At 38.8% G+C, this 17423-nt stretch overlaps 2 protein-coding genes across 3 annotated transcripts; one reads left to right on the forward strand and one right to left on the reverse strand.

Moving 5' to 3' along the window:
* Positions 1-229: 229 nt before the first annotated feature.
* Positions 230-3593, reverse strand: LOC121955752. The gene is made up of 3 exons (XM_042503823.1): positions 3405-3593; positions 2984-3118; positions 230-1370 (listed from the first exon to the last, which is right to left on the reverse strand). Coding segments are annotated over exons 1-3 (1278 nt in total). The 5' UTR covers positions 3407-3593.
* Positions 3594-8093: 4500 nt separating this feature from the next.
* Positions 8094-17326, forward strand: fdft1 (farnesyl-diphosphate farnesyltransferase 1). 2 transcript variants are annotated; one of them, XM_042504073.1, is made up of 8 exons: positions 8094-8278; positions 11483-11580; positions 12687-12870; positions 13554-13682; positions 14088-14279; positions 15146-15322; positions 15488-15640; positions 15715-17326. In XM_042504073.1, exons 1-8 carry the CDS (start codon positions 8180-8182, stop codon positions 15940-15942), a joined length of 1260 nt encoding a protein of 419 aa, XP_042360007.1. In that variant the 5' UTR covers positions 8094-8179; the 3' UTR covers positions 15943-17326. The 2 variants fall into 2 exon arrangements, with proteins under 2 accessions (XP_042360007.1, XP_042360006.1); XM_042504072.1 differs by lacking the exon at positions 8094-8278 and having other exon boundaries at positions 11002-11580.
* The last annotated feature ends 97 nt before the right edge of the window (positions 17327-17423 follow it).

Below are 17423 nucleotides of genomic sequence, written 5' to 3' on the forward strand. Positions count from 1 at the left end.
AATTATAATACACCATTTGTGTTATATTGTTAAGTAAAGACACAGCAAGAGGTGGACATGTGGACTTTTTCAGTGTGCACTAACACTACCTGACGCCTGTCCTCTGTGTGCAACTGTAGCTCTGCTGAGGAAACTAATAAAGTCAAAGCAATCTGACGTAATGCAAATAGTATGTGTGATGTTACGCTTGCGTGTCAATCATTCAAACGCATGCCAATCATGTACTTCCTCATAATCTAGGAGCCTCTGCTGAAAACTGTATCCTTCCAATTTGTAAGTACTCTTTTGTGAATGCTACAATGTCTTTGATAAAAAGCTGAACGGTATATTGATTGAAGTATTCTGACAGCTTCTCCCTGATGAATTTGGCATATTTGTCCTTTATCATATCCTTCCAAGACTCATGAAATGTTAGTCTTATTTCATCCTGCATGGCATCTGGTACTTGTGAGTTAAAAATGTAATCAAATGCAAACGCACGTCCTCTTTCTAAATACTCATCGAAACTTCCGTTTTTTTCTGAAAGCAGAACTTGTGCAGCTTCGATGATTGTGTTAGCCTCCTGCATGAAGACTTTTTTCTCCTCTTCTGGCTTGCTTTCAAAAACATTATGCATGCCTTTAAAGTAACTCTTCCAGTCTTGACCCTGCATAACATTTATCAAAGTAAAACCTGCAGACTTCAGGAGGCCTTTAACAGCAGAGAACAGAGTTTTACATAAAGGGTTAGGATCAGTCTTCATGGCCGCTTTCACATAGCTCTCATAGTCCTTAGTTTGGTCTACACACTCCACTTGGCTGTAGTTAATATCCCCGAACAGAGTTTCTTTAGTTCCCTTGAAGCCCCAACATTTCACATAACCAATATGAGTCTTTACTCCATACATGCTCCACCACTGCTGAGCTTTTTGAACAAGGTTCAGCATACATGGATCTGTGTTTCTCGCCAAACAGGGGCTGTTCCTGGTAAAAACATACACCCTCCAGTCTTCTGCGGCAGCTTCTGACTCCAGAAGTTCCTGAGTTTGTTTAACTATGAAGTCCTCGCTGTGTACCTTGCTGATGTAATTAGGATAATAAGGTCCATACATGACAATTTCCTCCTGTTTCTCAATAACGGCCCACGAATGCTGCTTATCTTCTGTGCCACTTTCCTCGGTAACATAACAGTGAAACTCCAAAAATTTCTTGTTGACTGAGTCATTGAGTAAAATGTCATCATTGGCTTGTCTGAACTTGAGATGCTCCAATACTTTATTCACAGAGGATTGTGTGTCAGCCCAGGACGATATTCGTTCAAAGAAACCATCAGTGTCATTCAGGTGTTTGGTCACACAGGCTACAGGTGTGCAGGGGCGACGACAGCTCGTCCTGTAGCACAAAGATATTTCATGGTAAGGCAGAAAAGTTTGGTTGAGTAATGTGAAAACAACATAGTCACTGGAAAATGGGTGTCTAAAATGTAAATATTAACTTAAACTATATTTATTCCTATTTTTGACACTTCTATGCATAAGTCTAAATTGTCCTATGATAAAAATTGTGTTGTCACATTACTTTTTTAACAAATAGTTTGACATTTACACTGATTTGCTTTCTTGCAGAGATAGATGAGAAAAAAGAATCCACTTTCATGTCTATCACAACATGTCTGTCCATTTAACATGAATCTACACCCAGCATCTGGTTAGCGTAGCTTAGCATTAAGACGGGAAACATGGGGGTTACAGCTAATCCTACCAGTAACCCAAAACACCTTAAAATTCAAAGTTTATGTTTTGTTTGTTCAACTGCTACATATGTTAAAATGCAAAAAATTGGACCATGCAAGGTAAAAGCCAAAAACAACAACATCCAGAAACGCTGCAGACTTCTCTTCTCAGAGCTCATCTAAGACACTTTTAACACAAAGTGGAAACGTGTGCTGTGGTCTGACAAGTCCACAATTCAAATTGTTTTTGAAAATATTGGACATCATGTCCTCAGAGCTAAAGACAGAAAGGAACATCTAGATTGTTACTAACTCTATGTTTAAAACCATATCTGTGATGGTATGGGGTGTATTCATGTCTTGCACATTTGTGAAGATTTGTTAATGCCGAAAGGTATGTACAGAATTTGAAGCAACAGATCCTTTTTCAGGAGCGTCCTTGCTTATTTCAAGAACGAAATACCACGCTGCATTCTGCAAGTGTTACAACAGCCTGGCTTCATAGTAAAAATGTACGAGTACTAGACCGGCCAGCTTGCAACCCAGATCTGTCTCCCACTGAAAATGTGTGGTGTGTTACGAAACGCAAAACATGACAAGCAGCTAAAGTCATAAATCAAGCAAGAAATGGAAATAATTTTACTTTCAAAACTTGAACAATAAGTGTCCTCAGTTTCCTCACTTTCTAAAAGAAAAGGTGATTTCACACAGTGGTAAACATGCATCTGTCCTAACTTTTATTAAATGTGTTGCAGACATCAATTTCAGAATTAGAGTATATTTACCAAAAAATAAATAAATAAATAAAATCAGTTTGAACACTAAATACCTTGTCTTTGTACTGCATTCAACTGAATAAAGGTCTAAATAAAATGCATAAACTTATTTTCTTGTGTATGATTTACTCTGGAGGTACTTCAATCCTTGATTTAAACGTTTCTTTTGTTTGAGGACAAATCGCCAATAAATGTGGGATATAAAGTATATTGGAAATATGTGTAAGAAAAAGTTCAGAGGCATGGTTATGTGTGAGAATACACTTGTGAAACACTGATATATATCATATGAAGCATATAATACATAAAATGTTACCCTGACACTTTTGCAGCAATACTAATACAAACAGGAAGTGAAAATGTGACGCCTGAAACACTCTCTGTCCTAAAACAACCCGAGTGCATAAATAAACCTGTGACTTTTCCTGTTGCAACATATTATTTCAAGACCCATATCAACTGTAAATATACTGCATCTCTTCTTCAGTCATACACACCTTAGTCTGGCATGTTTTGTGTCTCTGTCACTCTCATATCTGTCCAGCAGAGTTTTCAGACTGGCCAAACATTTCTTTTTGCAAAGCTGAGGCTTCTTTTTATATCCATCAAACAGAGGTCGCTTACGGCTCAACCTGGATTTAAAAAAAAAAACAAAAAACAGCTGATTAACATGTAGGATTTGAAACAGTGTTTGCACAGAAAAGTGGCTGTTAAAAATGAACCAACTAAGCTTTGTGGGATATCTTAAGACAGCATTAGTTAATGTTCTTGCTGGAAGAATAAATGAATCTAAGAACCTATGCAATGGTACAACTACTTCAGCAAAGAAAAAGGTCAATGAAAAGTCAAACACATATCAAGATACGTGTTCGACAATCTTTTACCTCTCAAGTCATAGAGAGATTTGAGTTTACTTACATTGGAAGTTCCTTCCAGACTCCTGTGCCGTACTTCAGGAATCATTCAATCAAAATGTGTCCTGTTATTTTTCTTGTAGGGTCAGTCATGTATAAAATGCCGTAGTTGTCCTCTGATTCAAGAGAAACAGCTCTGACAAACAAAGTGTCGCAAGCGAACGGTTAGAGTCCCAACATATTTACTTTGACGACTGGTTTATAGCTTGTGTCTTTCAGCACTGGGCTCCTCCTTCTCATGCTCACGGCCATATAGATATTACTTTTCCTGCACAATGTTGATATCTTGCCTCTTTCAGTGAAGCATGTTTGTGTCATCAACCGTCTTGCGGCATCCTCAGTTATCTTTTTTTTCCAGCTTGGCAAGTTTACAGAAGTTTGCAGAGGATATTGATTAAAGTTTACTTTTCATCTGAAGGGTAAGACTTAAAGTTTTGCTTTACAATGCCAAAAAAGTAGTAGAAAAATGTATACAAAAAAAAAAGGTGCTTGTGGTTCTTTTTAATTGTCAGGTGTTTAATGAAAACTTCAAAGTGGCACATGTGCCAAAGGTTGGCTGCAGTTCAGAGCTGCGTGCCCTTGAGCAAAACAAATTAAATCATAATTGCACAATTAGTCCTCGGTTCACATGGCTGAAACAGTCGGTCTATGATCCCAAAAAATGTGTGTTCATGTTTAACATGGCAAAACTGGCAATACACAAGAAAGCAAGAAGCAATTCTTTAGTTGTAAATCATTTAAAAGCTCATTCATTGATGTGTTTGTTGTATAAAACTGGAGTTAAAATACTGTCTGTCCAGCATTGCCTGAGGGACAAAAAAACAAAGGCACACAGCATACGGTATAATTTAGAGTAAAAAGAAAGCAATCTATTATCTATTGTTTTGATGATACAGACATCATCAAAAAGACCATGGAGGTCTTACGCCATTGGCTATCTCTGCATTTGCATATTTGTACATGCACACCATCAACTACAACATAGCAGACAGCGAGGACACTAATCTCCTTTGTGCTTTCTTGTGGTTTCTGATTGACTTGAACATGCACAGGCGGTGCCGCCATAAAACAAAGGCACTCCAAGCACTTATGAGGAAACTGTTGCTACAAACCACAGAAGCATGCGGAGTAACACGTTAGACAAGATCTGGGTGGTACTGAGTCGCTGGTTTCTGACAGATTAGATAATCTGGGTGTGTTAAAGTCATGGTTGGTTTCAGAAATTAAATGTTACAATGCAGAGTGGGCTATTAAAATCAAATCTTTTTTTATAACATATGTACACTATATGTGCACTGATTGTCACCTATATGCCAGTATCTGGCCAAACAAGTCAGGTCAAAGCCAGTTCTGCCATCAGACTTTTAAATCTTGCTTACAGCTGTAACTGACGGTCATATGATTATATACATATGTACACTATATGTGCACTGATTGTCACCTATATGCCAGTATCTGGCCAAACAAGTCAGGTCAAAGCCAGTTCTGCCATCAGACTTTTAAATCTTGCTTACAGCTGTAACTGACGGTCATATGATTATCATATCATATCATATCATATCATATCATATCATATCATATGATCACACGAACCATTTGCTGAGGTGGTCTGGGACACATTTGAACACATTTTTTTGTGTAATTGGGAGCATCCCTGACAAGGACTACATCATCAGTGCAGGACATCGTGGTTGTTTTGGAGACTGTGTGCTCACGCTCTTTGACTTACCCATTTTATGTTGAAATGGATGAACTGTTGCTTTACCGTCCATTGTTTTGCCCACTGAAGAAGACGTGTTGCATTTTGTTGATGGTGATATCTCCGGCTGCACTGACACAACAACTAATGAGACAAGTGAGCATGCTACTGAGCAGCTAGCAAAAGTGTGGCCATAATAACTGTGTGTGGGTAACGCAATCTGAACACAGGGGGTCAACCTGAGATGCATGATAGGCACAAACAGCGATGTGTCTTCACTGTTTTCTTCACAGTAACTGGAAAGCATGTTGATTCCAGGTCTAAACAGGCTCACTGTCATGCCTCACTAGGACACTTTAATGCAACCAAGCCATCATTAATGTGATTAGTTGCACCTGTGTTGCTGCTCATACAATGACAAGTCAAAAGTGTGCTGTGAGGCCTCCCTGAATTGTGTGCTTCTGTGTGTTTTCATACTATATTTGTTATGAAAGAGTCTTCAAGTATCTGGAAAAGCATCCAGGTTCTCACCAGGATGCGTGTATTCAATTTTATCAGTTTGTTTGTTAAGATGACCCAATATTTTTTGGCTATTTTCAGCCAGTTCTCTCACTGGCCTTTGGTTATATACATATGTGCACTGTCTCACTATTGTTCCCTCTTACTATGTAGGTGTTTGTGTGTACTGATAGCTACAAGCTGTATTATTCTACACTTACATATGTCAATATTTAAAGTATTTTATCACCATCTGCAAATGTGTGCATCTATGTGTGAAACTGTTAGAGAGAAAGTCATGAGAGAGAGAGCTATGTGGTCTGTGTATGCTTTCCATGCTTGGACGGTGGATCTTGGATGTCCTCCACTGACTTGTTGATGGGCTGCAGTGAGGCAGCTAAGCTGAACTCAGACTCAGCAGGCTTTATTTCACATAGCTGTGTATGAGCTGGAACACCTACTGCGGCCTCATTTTGTCATCTTGTCTTTTAATTATAAAATCCTAGTATCCTTCCCCTTATTTGTGACTATTTTACAGTAATATACAATCTATATTTATCACTTTTGTTAAATATATTATTTAAGACATATTATTATTATGATATATTATTATTATATGTATTTATTTATAAATATTTTCAAAATACATGATTTATACAGTGTAGTTTAGTATTTCTTATTTAGCAACTTTTATTTTTGTTTATTTTTTGTGTCCCAAGATGTTATAATATAGCCTAGCACTCCATTTTTATTAAGTTATCTATACAATGCATTATTGTGCTTTTGCTGCTGTGAGAGGTAATTAAATTTAAATTTAGTCTGAAATTAAAATAAAAATTTCTGTCATGGGATCAAAAACAGTGCAGTGTTATTCAACCTTTATTTGTATGGCTATGTAAAAACAAAAGCACACATTGCCTAACAGACAGATAAAAAAGCAAATTAAGAATGAAAATATACCAGAATATACAAAAACATATACAAATTTTAATTGGCCAATTAAAAAAAAGACAAAGCAAAAAAAAAAAAAAAGAAATGAAATGTCCATACTGTGTTAGTTTGTGAACATACTGGTGATCACCATGGATGGATTACTGAATGTGTCCATTAAGTGTCACTCAAATTACCAAATTGCACTAAAGACCACAAAGAAATGCAGGAAACTGTTACCACACATAAAATAACCACAAAAACAGGCAAAAATACCCTAAAAGAGACACAAAAAGACCAAAAAAGACACAAAGAAAAATACTTTAAAGACAGTCCAAATCACAAAAGAGTGCATTATAACCAAAGAAAGATGCTTAACAATACAAAAATGGGGCAAAACCACCTTGAAATCTGTGTCTACTGTGTAGGAGAGGTGGTGGGGCCTTCTAGATATCTGTGCCCACGGTCCCACTCTCTGTTTATCCACCCATGGGGATCACCAGTGTTTGGGAGTAACTAATTACAGTAATTAAAACTAAATAAATGTAACTGCAATCCGTTACAGTTATTGAGGAAAAAATCTGTAATTAAATTATAGTAACTAATCAAAATGTTGGTGATTACAAAGGTCTTACAAATGAAAATAAATATATTTTCAGTGAAACTTTATAAGTTGAATAAAACATTCATTCTGGTGTTTTACATCCTTTTTTTTTTTTTTTTCCGGGCAGGAATGCCTTCTTTTGGCATATTTTTGGACAACGCAGGCCAGCAAACCTGTTGAGACAAATCTGAGTGCAACAATTATGCACTTAGGTTCTTCAGTCTTTTCATCTTTAATGCCCTGTTTTAAACATCTGTAAGACAAGTAATCAAAAAGTAATCAAATGTAATAAAGCAGCACTCATTAAAACCAAGAACTGAGGAAACACTACCATAAGTGCAGAAACATCAGTGGCAGGATAAAACCTATAAATAGAAAGATAAAACAAACAAATAAATAAATAATAAATAAGTAAAATACTCAAATAGTTAATAAGAGGTAAATGAAAGCACAGCAGCACAAAGTAAAAATAATAAATAAATATGATGAAAATAATAAAATGAAACAATAGCAATAAAACTGTAGAACAAACTAAAATATGTAATAAATAAATAGTCAATAAATAAATAAAGTTTAATCTGTCAAACTAAAAAGGCAGGTCCTGAGTTTGCTTTTAAAAATATCAATAGTTGCATCAGTTATTACAGAGTAACCTGTAATTTGTAATTTATTACATTTACAAAAGTAACTTTCCCAACACTGGGGATCACAACCAACAGGTATCACTCCCAGGATTACATAATTTCACTGAGCAGGTAAGGTTTCCCTCTCGGATAAATGACGGACCAATCATAAGCCGCGCTGCACTGACAGTCCGCTGAGGCGGGGCATCACACCAGACGCTCTGCTCGCTCATTGGACACTGCACACTATGCCCATGACTCGCCAACCAATCAGAGGCGTCAGTGGATCTGGCGACGCTCACGACTGAGAGACGCATTCTCTTCTCGGTGCTGCTGCATCTCAGCGACGCGTCGCATTGATGGGGAACATTTCTGCAGGTTTACACATCAGTTTGTGAAAGTAACAGCTAAACACAAGAAGCAACATGGATATCCTGAAGTCCCTGGGCCACCCGGAGGAGATATTCAACCTGTTTAAGTTCAAAATGGGCGGATGCAGAGCCGTCATGCCAAAATTGGATTATGTGAGTAAACCCTCTTTTTAAGAAATACTGAGAATAAACTAAAACAGCAACATCATGCATGTTGGATACAATGTTGCATTTGCAGATTTGCCTCTCGGATCAAGCAGTTAATGTTCCCCGAACAGCATCAACTCAGACCGGCTGTTCTGCAGCAACACGGAAACCCACTTAGGCCTATTCTTAACTAGTAACCTGCGGTAATGGATTGACATATAAGGTGCTCAGTTTTGCTCCCGCATGAGCTGATGGAAACAGAGTCAATTAGTTGGACTAATTAGCTCTCTTACTCCTGTGTTGGCTGAGATGCACACAGGCGGAGATGACCATTGATTTGGGATTTACGTTACGTAATGAGCTTGGAGGACTCAGCAGCGGGGAGAGATGCTGTGCGCATGTTTGACGGCTAATCCTAATGTTTTTACTCCAATGTCACCCCCAGAGCGAGAGAGACAGAGAGAGACATACAGAGAGAGAATTGCGTTGTTAAACTATCATTTATCCCCCAAAAAATCTAGATTTACAATAGTTTACAACAAAGACAGTCACAAGAAAGACCAAAAAAGAATTAAGGTCAGTTCATTAAAGCAACACATTTTGACATAATATTTATATTTTTGTGGTACTAAAGCTCTAACTAGACTCTTGAAGGCAAGTAAAGCATCGCACCTCTGCCCTCTATCCAGTTTTTCCTTCCTATAGGTTAATTTCCAACTTAGCTTGACCGAAAAGTTCAGCAGTCAATCTTTTTTTGTCTTTTTTTTAAATCATAAGAAAAAAACAAATATAAATATCTGTTCAGTGCAGGGGTCGACTGATACTGTTTTTTTCAGGGCCAATATCAATACAGATTATTAGTAAATTGATAACCTATAATTGGAATCGATATGTAATATTTAGAATTTTGAATATAACAAACTCCAACACAAAACACTGTTTAAATGCCTTTAGCAAGTGTTTAATAAAAACTGAACCTTTCAACATCTAATACTGCAAGTTCCCACCAACTTAAAAAAAAAAATTCAAGTGAAAATTTAAATAATAAAAAAAGCTCCCTGAGGTTCTACAAAGTAAAAGTTCCTCCCATGCTGACACGTTCTTTGCACTTTTTAATTCATTATTTTTTATTGCCGATCATTAAAATAAAATGCAGATACAGATAATCTGCAAAATGCCAAATATTGGCCCCAATAATCTGTCGACCCCTAGTTCAGTGAACTTCTCCCTGAAGGACGACATTAAAGCTCAAAAAGAGAGTAAGAGAGGGATACAGACAGCCTGCAAACTGCATCATGATTTCACCAGTGAGTCCTTATCGGGCCTTTCATTTGGTTGGCAGCATTATTAAATGACCCAAACAAAAAAGTTAACTCCAATATATCCGTGCATTGTGAATAATATTATTACATAATAGTTTTTCAATAAAGTGTTGGGTGCAAAATCTTTCTTATTTGACCTTGAGAAAAGGTTGGAGGATCTTTAAAGCAATGCAAAAAACAAACAGGGCAGTTATACAGGGAGGTGCATTCACTTACCAACCATGGATGTTTTCGTACCAGCTGATAAACTGGTGTTGCACCATTTTTTTGCGACCTCATCATGAACATGGGTATGCGAAAGTTTGATACACAGTTATTTAACCTGGCTTTGGCATATTGTATATTTTGGATTTGGGCTTATTTTCACCTATTTTTTGTTGTTTTTATATTTTGCATCCATTGATGTTATTTTTGTATATTGCACTGTTTGTATCTGCATTCTTCCAACTCTGAAGCCATATTGAAACTGCTACACAGCTATTTCCCTTCTGATTAATATAGTTCTAGCCTATCTATCTTTTATCTCATTTCATCAGGTGCATGATTGGTGGGGGCTCTCCATGAGCATGCAAGAAACATTTTAGTGACAATCATAAAACTAATATGAAAAGAAAGTCTCATGAGATTATTGTTAAGAGTTGCTCTAATTGCATGGACAGTTTCAACATAGCCAATCTCGCATTTAACTTTTCAATTTAAAGTTTTAGTGTTCAAATGGTAAATTCACACCTCAGTGTAACAATTGTGTAACACATGTTATGATTCCACTGATCTTTTAACAGAATCAGTTTGGTTTTGTGCTTTTTTAGTGTGCTGATGTTGTTGTTGTTGTTTTGTTTAATAGGCTTTTCATTTCTAAGTACAGGTAGCCAAATTGCTATATAGAATGCCAAAAAGCCTCACAGCATTATCACTTGCATTTTGTGTTTTCCTTTACATAGATAAAGACATTTCTGCCATAAATTGGTGCATTAAAATTGACCAGAATCCAGCAAATGAAGTGTTTGACACCCGCAACCCCATCACCTCAAAAGTTAAATCTACGCCCTTGTGTTCAGTACTGTTTTGGAAAAAAAGATGAAAGTAAGAAGATTGCAGTTTCTGTTATGCATACAATCACAGATGACTGGAAACCAAAATGATTCACGAGTGCCTCCCTCATGAAGGCCCCAAAGCTAAACTTTTTGCACTTTTTCTGTGCGTGTGAGCTTATCACCACAGGGCAACTTGCATACGACGCAGTTACAGGTATGACCTACTGTATAACGCTTGTGTGTTTTCCATGTAAAGCAACATTATGTCACTTTCTGCTCTCATGCTGTCATGTTTTGGAGGTTTTGCAGCCACATTTCCTCGCTGTAGCCTACGCAGATTATGAAACACACAGCTCGTGTTGTTTTGGGTAGAGGTGGGAGGAGCTGCGTAATCATAACAGCAGATCTACAAACGCTGTGCACAGACCCCTGCTGGCTCACGTATTGAGGTCAGGCTGTGTTCAGATCAGTGGGGCGCTTGATTTAGCTCTCCCAGACGTCCTCCAGAGCGTTTTTCACCTCGCTCGACCCCTCTGCTCACTTGTCCTTTACATGTTTCAAACTTCCCCAGCAGCCGGGGCGTCGACATGGACAGAGTCGTTTTACAGCTGCAGGCTCGGTGCTTCTCATAGGTTATTCGTATGGCCGGAGCATGCTGCAAGTGTCCGGTCTCTCTGTCCGTGTTCAAGCGCTCTCTCTCGGTGGCGCCGCGGGGCAGCGGGTCCGCTCCTCGGTCCCTCCTCCCGGGCTGGAGGCTCGGGGAGCGGGGCCTGCAGGAGGCCGCCCGACCCTCCAGCGCCTTCAGACCCGCAGGCTTTTACCGACACACGACCTTCTTCTGTCTCTCCTGCCAGGAGGCCATGAGTGAGAGTCTGCGGACCTGCTATCTGTACCTGAACCAGACCAGCAGGAGCTTTGCAGCTGTGATCCAGGCGCTGGACGGGGAGTTACGGTGAGTAAAAGGCTGGCTCCAGGTGAGGAAGGGTGTGTCTGCTGGCATGTTTGCTTGCCTGAAGGGCAGAACCAGGGGCGTTGGCTGGAGCACGTCCCCTTTCCTCATTGGCACTTTATGTGTGTGAAACGTACGTGCAAAACAAACAAAATCATGCAGGCCATATCGTTGCAACTGCTATCAGCGGTTTAGACACACATGGAAACATTATGTTCTTTGGTGCATTTGTAAGAGAACTCAAAACAAATTATTTTTCGTAAAGATTCCTTGTAATACATTCTACCTCAGGCAAACCAAAATGCAATGCAGTTCATGGCAGATCCAAGATTTGAAGGTCCAGTGTGTAGGGTTTAGATGATGTTATATTGGCAGGAATGGAATCTAGTATGATAAGTATGTTATCTTTAGTGTATAATCACCCCAAATCAGAATTTTTGTATTTTTGTTACCATAGAATGAGAGTGGGTTCTTGTCCATAGAGTCCGCCATGTTTCTACTGTAGCCCAGAGAGGACAAATCAAATACTGGCTCTAGGTAGGGTCATTCATGTTTTCACAGTTGCCACTGTAGTTAGCAGCCCTTCTGCAACAATATATATGACAATATATGCGTCTAAAAGCAGAAGTAACATTAAAACACCAGTAACAAGTTAATGTGGCCAGATTCTGCTAGATGTCTGTTATGATCACTGTTCAGGGCAAAGTTGTCAGTAGACATGACAGTTTGTAAAAGCACATCTTTTGTGTGTGTGTGTGCGCACTTTATATATCCCAGGTCAAAGGGAATCCTCTACATATAGACTAGCCTGACCTGTGATGACCTGCTCGACAGGCCTGCTATTTTTACCACACTCTGTCAGTCTTTCTGTTTATTATATTTTACTTTTTTACTGTTAAATTATTTGTAGTGCCTTGCTGATGCTTCTTAATGTGCTCTATCCCATTCCCTGCTTTAGCAGTACAGATTTCCCCACTGTGGGAGAAATAAATGATTATCTTGACTTGTGAATTAATAACACGACAGCTTTTCAGTCAGTGTGTGAAAACACTCAATTTTAATATTTTTCAGATGTGTTTTTAAAGCTGTCTCATGTCTTTCTGATCCAGACATGCAGTTTGTATTTTCTACCTGGTTCTGCGAGCGCTGGATACAGTGGAGGACGACATGACCATCCCTCTGAATAAGAAGGTTCCCATGCTGAATGACTTCCACACATACCTGTACCAGGATGAGTGGTGCTTCACTGAGAGCCAGGAGAAAGACCGACAGGTTCTGGCGGATTTCCCCACGGTCAGTAGCACTGCATGGTGGACCGCAGAGGGGCAGTAGGCATTAGGGATGACGAGTATACCATTATTGGTATCTGTTTAACCAAATGAGTTATTTTTATCCACATCTGTACTTGTATTGTGCAGAATTTTGACTAAAAGTAGTTGAGGCTTACACTGGAAATGTGTGGAACTTTAACCAGGATTTATTTTATATGTTCATACAGGTCATACTGATCAGAAGTTTTTATTATTTAATAGATATTTTTTATAAAACGGCCTCAGGATTGAACCTTGTATCATTTTGGATCACAAGACTAAAAGATGTAACACAATTACTCATATGAAGATTTTTCTTTATCACATGGATATTGACATGCAGCTCAGACGATACAACATTTTTTTTATACTTGTATTTGGCTTAACTTTTATAGGCAGTTACATCAGATTCACAAGGCTTAATTCACAGATGCAGTGTCTATGCTTAAATTACTGATTTACTGACAAGATAGCAGCATTCTTTTTCTAGTTCTTACATAATAACAGAATAAAATATCATGTTAACTGCAGAGTTTAGTTTGTAAGTTGGTTGTTTAAAAACTATGATGGTATGCGACAGAAAAATCTAAAGTGGATTCTTTGTCACTCAGATTAAAGGCTGCTATAAATCAGTAACTGTAATATCTATGTTTATGTGCAATCCAGATATCACTGGAATTCAGAAACCTCGCTCAGGAATACAGAGACGTCATCTCAGATATCTGCCACCGTATGGGAGTGGGAATGGCTGAATTCCTGGAAAAGAAAGTGGGATCCATGAAGGAGTGGGACCTGGTAAGTTGTGTTACTGTTATATTTAAGATTGCAATGAAAACGTAAGAGCTGTTGCAGAAGTAACAAGAACATGTGTTGAAATGGCAATACGCAAAAATGACTTAAACAACACAAACAGATCTCTAATAATAAGATATACATTTTTTGTCTTAGGCTGGGAGGAAAATGTTATATTGATGTGTATCTCTGCAGCTTCATACAGTCTGGTAGCTTCATTTTTACCAAGTCTTACCACACACTACCTAAAACTTACTTTAAAACCTAGGTCAATGACAATGTTCTATTAAAAATAATTTGCACCTTTGGATATAACTCTGTATGTACAGTCATAAGCCAGTATGTCGTCACCCATGTCATGCTCTGACCATAAAAAGGTCATGTTTTCCTGTTTTATCCTCTGTGCAGTATTGTCACTACGTGGCGGGGCTGGTCGGTATCGGTCTGTCTCAGCTGTTCTCTGCGTCCCAGTTGGAGGACCCTGAGGTGGGGCGAGACACTGAACTGGCCAACTCCATGGGCCTGTTCCTCCAGAAGACCAACATCATCCGAGACTATCTGGAGGACACGCAAGAGGGACGTGCCTTCTGGCCGCAAGAGGTAAGATTGGGAATGTGTACTTTTGTTCTGTTATGAGTGTGTTTGTTTTACCTGTGCGTATAAATGTGATCCACAGTTATTCAGCGTCATATAAGATACAAAAGGTGTTTGTGCAGCAGCAGGCATCCACGAGACGTAGCACAGAAAAAAATGCAACTATAGTGAGGCGAAATGCCAAACGAGAGTGAATATTGGATTGGCTTTTAAATTCAATTTCGCTGGTGAGCATATTTACAAATAGCAACTGACAATCCAGCATAGTATGGCTTTAAAGAAAATTCCTCTGAATGCTTTTCTGTTTTTTTTATTTACATCTTTCATTGTGCAGTGTTTGTTATTATCACCTCTGGTACACCTTTTTGTTCATTATGTGTGTGTTGAAGCAGCAGGAGTGCACTGGAAAGTGAACTCAAAATTAAATATTAACTTGCATTTTATCAGCAGAATATATAGATTTTTAGATGCCCTCTTTACAGCTGATATTTTGATAAGATAGAACTTTATTAATCCTGAAGGAAATTCTTGTGCCAGATTGCTCCAGAAATACAGTAGCAAAAAAGAATACAACAACAGAGCATCAAATAAGGGAAAATAAAATACAAAGTATCAAGAAATAATAATGTTTAAATGTAAATAGTAAATAATGATTAAAAGTAAAAGTAAAAAGTAAAAAATAAAATAAATAATAATGCAGCATCACTGTCCCACATGTCAGTCTTATGTAGATGTGTGTCTATTAAAAAAAGGAAGCAGAGGGAGTAAAAGAAAATGACATGACAACATGACTTCTCTCCACCTGTATCGCTCATGCTGCAGAGAGATCTGCTGAATATTTAAGAAATGACATATCTTGTGGTCCCATGCAGGCTTGGAGTCAGTTTGCAGGTCGTCTTGAGGACTTGGCTCAGCCTGAGAAGCTGGACTCGGCTCTCTCCTGTCTCAACATGCTGGTCACTGACGCTCTGCGACACGTCCCGGATGTTATCGCCTATCTGTCCCGCCTGCGCAACCAGAGCGTCTTCAATTTCTGTGCCATTCCGCAGGTACACACTGATTCATTAGTGATGTATCAATAATTCAATTTGATTTGTATGACGGGATAATTGAACAGCACATGTGTAGTTCTGTTTTTAGATGCTGTAGTGAAATGTTCAGATTGAGATAACGGATGGAAGAGATTTTGACCATGTTAATCCTCTTTTGACCAGGTGATGGCAATAGCTACGCTGTCGACATGTTACAACAACCCCATGGTGTTCCAGGGAGTGGTGAAGATCAGAAAGGGACAGGCAGTCACACTCATGATGGAAGCCACTAACATGAGAGCTGTGCAGACCATCATCACCCAGTACAGCCAGGAGGTGGGTGTGTTTTCGTATTTACTCCCCTACCTCCACCACATTGGCGCACTTTAACACAATCTCCCTCTGTGCAGATTTTACAGAAGGTCTCCCTCACGGACCCGTCGCGGGACAAGACACTGCACATCCTGGCTGTAATCAGAGAGAAGTCCACTCTGTCACAGTCCAGCCTCCCCTCCAGGACCCACCACCTGTCGCCCATGTACCTGTCTGCTGCTATGCTGCTCGCCGCTCTCAGCTGGCAGTACCTCAGTACCACTGCGGCGCAGGCACAGGGCACCGGAGACATGCAGGGACAGTGAACGCATTTCCCCTCACCTTTCCCGGGGCTCACAGACTTAGAAAGCCTCTTTAGCCAACTCTGGACATCCAGATCTCCCCTAACTGGAGAAATCTGAAGCACTTCTTCACATTTTGCCCTCTTTGTTATTGCTGCCACAGGACCATGGACTTATTTAGACGATGGAGGGTTTCTGGTAGCAGGCTGGTCTCTTTAGGTTGTTTGATTGTGATTTCTAGTCATCCATCCTGCATCTGGATAAGTTATTCACACACTTGTGTTGTGTGGTTAGATTGACCAGCATTAATGGCACATTGAAACAATTCAGGGTGTTTTGTTGTTTGTTGTAATTTTTGTTGTCATTTGGTTTGTTTTTGGCATTTTGACCCTTTGAATTGGGTCAGATTATTACCAATAAGAACATTTCAAGACAGAAATTAGTAGCCTGAAACTGCCATTGATCCACTTAAGGGGACATAAATCGATCAACCTTCATTTATTAAAGTACCACAAATGCTGTGGTTCAGGCAAAGGTTGCAAAACAATATACATTTTATATCAAGGAATAAATGCTAACAAATACTTTAAAATTATAATCCACACATGTCAAATTGCATTGACATCTGCAGGATCTTCGGTTTTCTATCCCCCCAAAAGGGTCGTGGCCTTGATGTTTCGTTAAGTACCCATATGTTCCAGTCTGGTCAATTGGCTTGCAGCGGCTGGAAATCTGTGTGAACGGAAGAAGGACCATATGCATCTGATAGAGCAAATAAAACATGAGCTTGCAGATTCATCTGGTTCTCAAGCTAAGAGTTTAATTGTGTGTTTAAGTGTGCAGAACTGTTGAAGGGTGCACTGTATGACACTGCCCATTATAGGATTTTGGGGAACACAGTTACAAAACTCCTTTAAGTTTTTGATTAATTTTGTGTCAAATCCTAGTCTTTGAATTTTTCATGTCAAATCCAAGCTAGCTCAATATTCCAATTATGTTTCTACAAGAAAAACACTTAAATGAAATGACTGTTGTAACAGTGCACTTTGCAGTAAATGCACTGTATGTTAGCGTAGGTGACGGGGACAGTCGAGCTTTATTTCAATTTAATGTCTGTGTTCTTTCTGTTTCAACTCTGTCTTTTTGAAATAGCAGAAAAAACAGTGCAATTCCAAGGTAGCTTTGACATGGACTGTTGAAATAAATGATGGAGAACAAATGTAATTTCTGGTACATTTGATATAAAAGAATTGCATATTGAGACCGCTAGCTAAAGTGTCCTTAACACAGCTTTGGTGAGTAGAAAGGCTAGCACATAGTAACCTTGTACAGAACCAAAGGGGAGCTACAAACATTGCTATGTAATGTGACATTTTGATTTGTACATATTTGAGCAAATAAAGAGGTGAAATAATCTAAACAGTCTGGATGGTGATTGCGAATAAAACCGGTCATGCTTTGGTTTACAGCCTGTTGATTTTACAGATTTTTAGATTTTACAGCAC

Source organism: Plectropomus leopardus, chromosome 16 (assembly GCF_008729295.1).
Source record: "Plectropomus leopardus isolate mb chromosome 16, YSFRI_Pleo_2.0, whole genome shotgun sequence".
NCBI classification, from domain to species: Eukaryota; Metazoa; Chordata; class Actinopteri; order Perciformes; family Serranidae; genus Plectropomus; species Plectropomus leopardus.

Bases quoted from the DNA above. Each gene is read 5' to 3' on its own strand.
- fdft1 (XM_042504072.1), top strand. From the start codon at position 11,270: ATGGCCGGAGCATGCTGCAAGTGTCCGGTCTCTCTGTCCGTGTTCAAG. The intron at 13,683-14,087 runs GTAAGTTGTGTT...TCCTCTGTGCAG, and splicing joins CCATGAAGGAGTGGGACCTG to TATTGTCACTACGTGGCGGG. The intron at 15,641-15,714 runs GTGGGTGTGTTT...CCCTCTGTGCAG, and splicing joins TCACCCAGTACAGCCAGGAG to ATTTTACAGAAGGTCTCCCT.
- LOC121955752 (XM_042503823.1), bottom strand. The intron at 1,371-2,983 runs GTGTGTATGACT...TTTGTGCTACAG, and splicing joins ACAAAACATGCCAGACTAAG to GACGAGCTGTCGTCGCCCCT.